General features: G+C 40.7%; 1 protein-coding gene across 9 annotated transcripts in view; it reads right to left on the bottom strand.

Moving 5' to 3' along the window:
- Anks1b (ankyrin repeat and sterile alpha motif domain containing 1B) overlaps window positions 1-8,779 on the bottom strand; it is a 1,082,674-nt gene that overhangs the window by 878,526 nt on the left and 195,369 nt on the right. For 7 of the 9 annotated variants that reach the window (XM_031349133.1, XM_031349134.1, XM_031349137.1 and 4 more), the window contains exon 4: window positions 1,933-2,229. In XM_031349133.1, the coding sequence (XP_031204993.1) occupies window positions 1,933-2,229 (297 nt within the window). Of the gene's footprint in view, window positions 1-393; window positions 489-1,932; window positions 2,230-2,459; window positions 2,533-8,779 lie in introns of those variants that run through there. The other 2 variants (XM_031349141.1, XM_031349142.1) reach the window with 2 other exon arrangements.

The raw sequence follows: 8,779 nt of genomic DNA, 5'->3' as shown, positions 1-8,779 counted from the left end.
CTCTCCCCCCCACCCCCCTGCCTTGGGGTTGCAGTCTCAAATGTGCACTCTCAACTTCTGCTCCAGCACCATGCATTCCTGCCTGCTACCACACTCCCTACCATGATGGACATAGAATAAATTAATCCTCTGAATCTGTACAGCCCTATAAATATTTATCAAATTGCCTTAGTCATGGTGCCACAGCACAGCAATAGAAAAATAACTAAGACAACTATCTACCACTCATGCAAGATGTACCCACTGGTATGACTGTTTATAGGGGCAACCAACCACTCTCTAACTATTTATAGGCAGGAATTCACACCTGGCGCTGCTAGTGTGGTAACAGGACACAGCAGGGAAAGACCATTGCTGTTCTGCCAAACAGACAGTATGCTCTAGTCAAATTACCTTCCAAATAATGGTGCTTATGCACATACGTCAGTGCTTCTGCTCATCTTCCTCAGAGAAGCTTCTCTTTACAGTGGGCAGTAGTAACTGCAGAGGCTTATGATTGCTTAAAGTTCTGAAAAGAAGCGATTATTGACTGCTCAGCCAAAAAAACGGGGCATTTACATCAACCCTTTCACACCTTTAGAAATATTCCCAAAGAGGGGGAAACAAAGAATGTGAGAGCCAGACGAAGGGTGGAGTGTTGTGGATCATTGTCCTCTGGGTATGACACAGCCATTGTGCTCGTTAAGACATGGCAGCCTAGATCACCTGCACAGGACCTTCACGAGATTGGCCATGTGACGTTTCAGTCACAGAAGGAGGAAGGCCTAACAGGGCCTGACCCCCTCCTTGGAGACTTTAAGGAAGCTAACAGTTGCTAATAGGAGCTGCAGCCTAATTGCTTCCTGAGGATTTATAGACGGATAATGGTTGTTTGGAGAAAGAGAAACATTTCATCAATGATGTGACTGCAAGTAAGCTGCCCATGTTGTATAAATAACCCTTTACCCATCCTCCTGTAACTAACTGACATTCATATTCTCTCTCTGTCTTTCTCTCTGTCTCTGTCTCTCTCTCTTCCTCCCTCTCTCCTTCTCTCCCTCCCACCCTTCCTTCCTTACACACACACACAACACACAAATATATGCATGCACATAAAATAATTTTTAAAATGCTCAAATCAATTTTTTTTCAATACTTTTTTTTCAGAGTCTTTTGTGGGCATAGTGATTGGTCACTACTTTGTACAGATGGTAAATTTTATTGGTAAGAGGCCTAGAACTTAATCAGTAAATCTAAATGGACATTCTGGTTTTATCAGCTGTGTCTGAGAGACAAGATTTTTAGACCTAATTTCTATTCTCATCACTGGAAACTGATAGTACTCCATCTCATAGGACATTTGGGACCACTGGATTCTAAATGGATCAGTATGCTTAGCCTTGTGAATATAATACTCAAAGTGTTATTGTGGAGATATACAAAATATGCACTAAATATATACTACATATACTATAATATACATTGTGAATATATACTAAAAGTATTAACACTGGAGGCTAGAGAAATGGCTCAGGCATCACAAACACTTGCTACTATAATTTTGGTCCTAGCACCCATATGGCAAATCACAAATATATATATAACTCCAGCTCCAGCAGATCCAATGCCCTGCACCAGGCATGTACAGACAACATAGTTAAAACACTCATATACATAAAATAACAATAATAAATCTTCAAAGAATAAAATAAATAAGAATGTTTAAATTCATTCACTAAGTTTTGCCTCACTCTGTAAGTGTACCAGGCTGTAGGTAAAAACACCAGATAAAGAAAACAATTCCACATGGTACTGCCCACAACTTCCATCTACTAATAATCCGAAGCCCTCTTACTTATCACACAGTTAGAACTTAGGCTTTAAATCCCCTCACGGTCTCAAAAGCACTCAGGACAGCAGCATTCCCTTTAAATGCACAGCCTCCCAACTCACTTGACAGCTCACGTCCATCCCCGCCTCCAGCAGCACCTGGACCACGGCCTTGTGACCATTGCGGGCTGCTAGGTGGAGCGGTGTGTGCTTCCGAGTGTTACAGCTCATTAAGTTTGGGTGTGCACTGATGATCATCTTCACCACCCTCAGTCGCCCGTAGAGTGCCGCCAAGTCCAGCGGTGTTTCGAGTTTGCTGTTCCTAATCGTGGGGTCCGTGAGCTCCTCTAGAAGAACCGCAACTACTTCCGAGTGTCCGTATTGCGCTGCACAGTGGAGGGCGGTTTCGTTCTCATTGTTCTAGTTAAGGTGGAGAGACGGAAGACATGTCTTCAGAAATGTAATTAGCCATCAAACTCTAAACACAATAATTTAAAACTTGGCATGTGTGAAGATGTGAATTTAAGCATAACCTATTTAGTGAAGGACATCTAATAAGATTTTATATTTGATTAAAGTATTCATCACTCATTGCATCAAAATCATGTCTTAGTTTTATCACTTTAATATAAAAAAAAAATCAGACTTTCCTGTATCATATAGCCTGGCTTCCAAGAGTGATGGTTTAGCCACGCTGGTCAGTGGCCCTGCTGGGTCCAGAGGGCCAGCATTCCCTACCCTGCACTTGCCTCTATGACGTTTGTTAACAAGGAAGACATAACAATTATAACACACTTTGAATGACTGACTTTGTAGACTAGAGTTGAGATGATAAATTCCTGATGATGACAGATTTACAGAAGAGTTACCCAGATTGTTTCAATTAATTTTAAATAAATAGAAGCCAGGGCTTTTGCTACAAATACAATGAGTAGCAAATATGAATCACTACTCCTCTTCACTGCAGGAAGGCTGATGACTCCTATCCCTAGGATAAGATGATAGCATCCTTTTGAAAGCACAGGCAAGAAACAGGCCTAGGTCCGCACCTAGGAGGGTCACCAAGAATAGAGAGTACTGCATTGACAGCTGATAAGAATTCCTATTGAGCCCGGCAGTGGTGGCGCACACCTTTAATCCCAGTACTTGGGAGGCAGAGGCAGGCAGATTTCTGAGTTCGAGGCCAGCCTGGTCTACAGAGCCAGGACAGCCGGGGCTACACAGAGAAACCCTGTCTTGAAAAACAAACAAACAAAAAAAGAATTCCTATTGAAAAACCAATGGGATTTTCCTAGAAATTAAACAAGATTTAAAAAAATAAATAAATAAATTCAGTGACGGATGAGGCACATTGACCCTTCAGATAATTTTGACAACTGGAGTGAGGAGATGGGGGTCTTGGTGTGTCCAGAGGCGACAGAATTAGTTGGGAGAACTGCGAACCAGAAATACTAACTACACAAGTGAAAGGATCTCAATTAGGGCTCCGGAGGGGAAGATCACAGCCGTCAGCACAGCCGTCAGCACAGTGAATGCTCCACACCGGACAGAGTCGAATTTTGCGTACTTAGTTAGCTGTCACTTTAAGACAGGTGCTATCCTCATCACTACCCTCACCTGCTGGGGGAGGCAAGTAAGGCACCGAATAACTCAACAATGGGATTTGGGTTACACAGCCATTCTGTGGTGTGGAAGGGTAGCATCGAGTTAGAGGTTGTGCTTTAAGCCTCTCCATTTCCCAAAGCCTGTGGAGCAGTACCATCACCTTTGATGTGCAGCTAAGACTCACTTGACAGCTCCCATTCTGCTCGTGTTCTAGCAACACCGTAGAACTGCTCTGGTGCCACTCAAGACAGTGATGGGAAGTGACTTGTCGTTCAGGATTTGAACCAAGTAGCCCAGACCAACGTCTGAACTACAACACATGTGACCTTCTGTCATAGCAGTGGTGCCTACAAACACTTTCCAAACAACTACAATTTTTTACAAGCATTGTCTGATTAACTTTTACAGAAATCTTACATGTTTGGTATTAACATATCTGCTTCATGGATAAGGAGGTTAAAATTTAAAAAAAAAAAATGTCACACTACATCTAAGAAGATCAGGACCTTTTGGTACTTGTCAAAACCTAACGCCTAAGTTCACTGTGCTTCCACCTGCCGCTACACTGTCAAAGAAGCTCTGGAAGTATATTAAATATTCCCAGAGATTTCCCCAAAGCTCACTGAGCTAGGAGGAGCTGCCTCTTAGATAGTAGCTCCTATCGAAACAAAAGGAAAAAGACAATTTAAACTCAAACACATCTTAATCTTGCAGGACCAACAAGCAAGCAAGCAAACAAAACTGAAGGTTTGTGCTGGATCTAAGAAAAATGCAGACCAGTAAATTAAGCTGCTAGAGGGAAGATTTGAGAAGCTAAAGAAGAGAGATGGGGTGGGATAGGGTGTGCAAGGAAGGGCTTCTTATTATGTGTGTCTAGTATCAGTGCAGGGCAATGAGAAATTAAAAACAAACAGACAAGCCTACTCTAAAGATATTGGATGAAAGCTGGGGTCAGACAGGCAGGAGGGAATCCACCTGAAGATGTTTCTTGCATTGTTCATATATAAATTAACCTTGTGCTTAATTTCTGTCCCTGTTCCTAAAGACTGACTACATACAGTCTTAGACTCCCTACTTTGTTAAATCTGAATGTCCTGCAGTCACCATAAGAGCCCAAGCTTATTACTCTAACACATAAAAAAATATGACATAAAAATATGCTTCCTGACCAGCCCAATTTCCCCTTGGTCTAAAAAAGGCTGAATCCCATTTTTCAAACTGTAATATCTCTCTGAGAAAGAGAAAGGCCAATTATGAAGTAATGAGTCCTCAAAAATCTCTCTACTGTTCCACAGCCCTTAGCCTAGAAAATAGGAGCAAAATTGTAAGTTCTTCTAATAATACCAAATTAGTGCTGTTCAAATCTCAGGAGAAATTATCTCCATCATTAAAGACCTATTTAGGAGACAATGTTCACAGGTTTTTATCCGCAATCAACACATGCTTGGGCTTTTATCAGTGGAGACTACAACTGCAGTATCTTTAAAAAGGCAAGATTATATACTTGGGTCCAGGCTCACTAATAGTCCAAGAAAGAAACATCTAATTTTAAATGTGTAGACTATGATGGTGTATTGATTAACAATCGCTAGTACATCTATAGAGAACATTCTTTAAAGGTTCTGAATTTTTCATTTTTAACCAAATAACTAGCCTCTGAAGAATTATGATACTTACAGACAATAGGTAACAGAAGGAAACAGCTGACAAAGCTCATTGACCACAAGACCTGAGTTCAAGCAGCAAAGACAAAGTGCTTTTGAGATAAGAATCCCCTGACTCTTGCCCCAGTAGTATTAAAGAGAAAACTCTTTAAGGCGAGGGTAAAGGAGGGTAAGATGGATGTACACAGAACACACAAAGGAATGAAAACAATGCCATTCTTCCTTCATTGTTTCCACATAGTACCAGAGTTTGCCTTTCTTGTATTTATTTCTTTGTTCATCGTTTGTGACCAACTTTGTATATGAGCACGGTACCCAACCACAACCACCCTTCCCCTCCAGCCTCTCACTCCTCCCCGGCTGCCCCTCCCTACCTTAGCACACCCCTCATTCACAATTCGCTGGATCCCTGAATGGTCATCATCTGTATGTAAGAACACTGTCCTCTCTATAACTACCTGGTGTGGTTCATAAGCCAAAAGACATCAGGCAGGGTTTTTTTTGGTTTTGGGGTTTTTAAAACATTAAAACGCAAGACTAACCAAATTATTTTCTAAAATGGACTCCATAATATTTTCATCTGGATGTTTTGTAAGCTCAGTAGGAGCCCCAATTTGATGTTACGGCATAAAAATATGATATAGAAAAATATGTTCTGCTAACGGGTATACTTATCGTGCGTATCAATCAGCAATATTGCAACACACAATCTCAGTACCTTATGCTCAGTAAAGGTCTAAAATGGAAACTTCTAGAAATACTTTTGAATAGTTTACAGGCTAGTCTGCACATGAGGAAATCTTGAGCTGTTCCATTCCCTGTCTCTCCTGACAGGAATCATCCTTGGCAACACTTAATGCTCATCTCATGTATCAGAACCAACATGCTATGACAGTGCTTGCATTCACGCAACCCTTATGCCACTAAAGGACCCAGAGCACAAAAGGAATGCTGCAGACAAGGACCATGGAGTGAAACACAGAAGGACAAATGATCCCTGACACTACATGGCAACACAGCTAAAGTATGATAAAAGCAGTAAATGGGATTGTTTTTTCAAAAGGAGTCTGGGGCTGGAGAGATGGCTCAGTGATTAAAGACACTCACTGACTACTCTTCCAGAGATCCTGAGTTCAATTCCCAGCAACCACATGGTGGCTCCTAACCATCTATACTAGAATCTGATGCCCTCTTCTGGCATGCAGACATACATGCATGCAAAATACTGTATATATAATAAGTAAACAAACCTTAAAAAAAAAAAGTCTGTTGAAGACTCATAAAATGTAATATAAACATTAGCACTTTTCCTGAGTAACAACAAAGGCATTTTGAAGTGAAATTGCTTACAAATGCTTTCCCCCCAAAAAATCTGAAGCAATGCATGGGAATATTAGGACAGAGGTTTCCACCTTGGGTACTGGACATCTGATAAGGGAACACCCATATAAGAAGTCACTCTTCAGAAACAGTGTGACATTAACAAAGGGGCATAATTTCAATGCCATGACTATGTAATTGGCTAAGGGTTTGTGCTTTGGATCTGAAAACCCTTTTAAACATTGATAGTGTCTTAATAGGTGCATCCTGGGCATATTCTTCTTCTCTAAGGTCATGGCCTCATCCAGACACCAGCCATGATAATCCCTACCTCGCCGGGCTGTGCTAGGACTCAGTAAGGTCATGTAGATACCGTGGCTCGCCTGTCATAGGAAACTGTAAGTAACAGGGTTTAGGAAGGCAGCAGTAGTGTGTGAGACCTGCACTCAGAGTTCAAGTCTCAGTTCAGGTCACCCAGAAGCACGTGGCCCTAACCAAGTTACTTAGCTTGACTGAACTCTGTTTTCCAGCTACAAAATAGGAAAGACAATTTCACTTCTGATTATTAAATAACATTGGGAATTAAGTAACACTGCGCAGGTACTTTGAACAATGGCTGATTTCCCTTAGTCCTCATTAATGTTGACTTTCATTCCGCCTGCTACTTTTTAAACACATGCAAGTTTCTAAATAGCAAAAAACATTTCTGTACCACTGAGGGGGGGCAGCTAAAATTCAAGTTACTGATAAGAATAAAATCTGCACTTCTGACTCTCTCCTGGGTAGGGGAAGGACAAACTCAGAATGAAAAGTCTTGAGACGGTGCTGGAAGACAGCTCAATTACTAGCTGCTGAAATGCTAAGATGCTAAGCCCCAGCCTCACAGACCACATTTAAAAAAAAAGCAGGCATGATGGCACAGGCTTATGGTCCTAGTGCTGAGGAAGCTCACTAGCCATCCAAAAACTCTAATCAGTGAGCTCAGGTCCCAAACAAAGCAGGTGGCTGGTGAGGAATAACACCTGCCTCAGCTTCCAAATGCACATTCACACAACTACATGCGCAGCAGTGCACGCGCACGCGCGCACACACACGCACACACAAACACGCACACACACGCACGCACACATACACTGGCCCATACATTCTCACAGACATGCAGACATGCATGCACAGACACGAACACCACCACCACCATCAAAGCAGTCTCAAGAAGTGTTCGCCTTGTTGACAACCAAACCGCAGCACACAGTAATGGAAATGCGAAAAAAAAAAAAAAAAGAAGAATTTCTACTTCCAGTCTCCTTAAAAGGGATTTTTTTCATAATTTGATCAATCTTCAATATTACCAAAAACAAGTGTTTCTCACAAATTATAGCAATCCAGTTACACCACTTAAGACTATGAGCTTTCAAATATAAATGCACACTGTATGTTTCTTATTTTAGTGTCATTTAAAAAACATTTTGTTTATATAAATCATCACCCTTTTCTTTAACCTTGGGTTGTTTTATCCACTTTGTTATTTCAGGTTGGCTACGTGCCATGCAGACAGTTTTCAGAATAACCACCAGATGGCTCATCCTGTAAATGATGTAAGTTCTGGTATCTCAGGAACGGAATAGGATTCTCACAAATTTCCTTTTAGCATGATATGATGATAAAGATAGTCATATCTGTCATTTTTAAAAATACTTGAATCCATTCTAATTTTGAAAATCTACATTTCTGCAACAATACAAACACAAAATTTTACTGTCATAAAAATTAATGAGATACTTTTCTGACCAGAAAAATTCTTTTTGCTGATTGGTCTTTTCAACGTTGCATTTGGGTGAAATTCTTTTTCCTTACCTTTGCTGTTTAAAGCTAGGATTACTTTTCATTCTTATTTACTCTTAATTTCAGGCAAAGGTCTGCAAAATCTATAGCTATTTGAACACCATGGTAATTGTCCTTTAATTAGAAACTCTTGCCCCACAGTGATCTATTTACATTGGTATTGGACAGCTGCCAACCTGCAGCTTAATACTATGGCTGTAATTCAATTGTTGGACTGCACACTGGTTTTCAAATATATTTTTTACAAAATGGGAACAGTAGGGGGCATTCAGAGCTCAAGGTGTCTGTTACACTATATTACAAGGCCATATTTCCCTCTCTCAAAAATGCACTCTTGTCTATTCTAATGCTCAGAACTGAATTCCTTTCTAAATACGTTCACTGTTTGTAAGACAAATATTTTGTCCTTGTTACCATTCTGACTATATCTAACATTATAATTCTCAGTGGTGCTCAGCCAACTCTACACATCTCTGTCTCAAATGTGCATGTTTAGAGGAAAATTTTAACTTACTATGAGACTAGAAACTGTGCACACT

The sequence above is a fragment of the Mastomys coucha genome, unplaced genomic scaffold (assembly GCF_008632895.1).
Source record: "Mastomys coucha isolate ucsf_1 unplaced genomic scaffold, UCSF_Mcou_1 pScaffold4, whole genome shotgun sequence".
Taxonomy (NCBI): Eukaryota; Metazoa; Chordata; class Mammalia; order Rodentia; family Muridae; genus Mastomys; species Mastomys coucha.
Note: the sequence above shows the minus strand (reverse complement) of the source record. Positions and strands in the feature narration are given on the sequence as shown.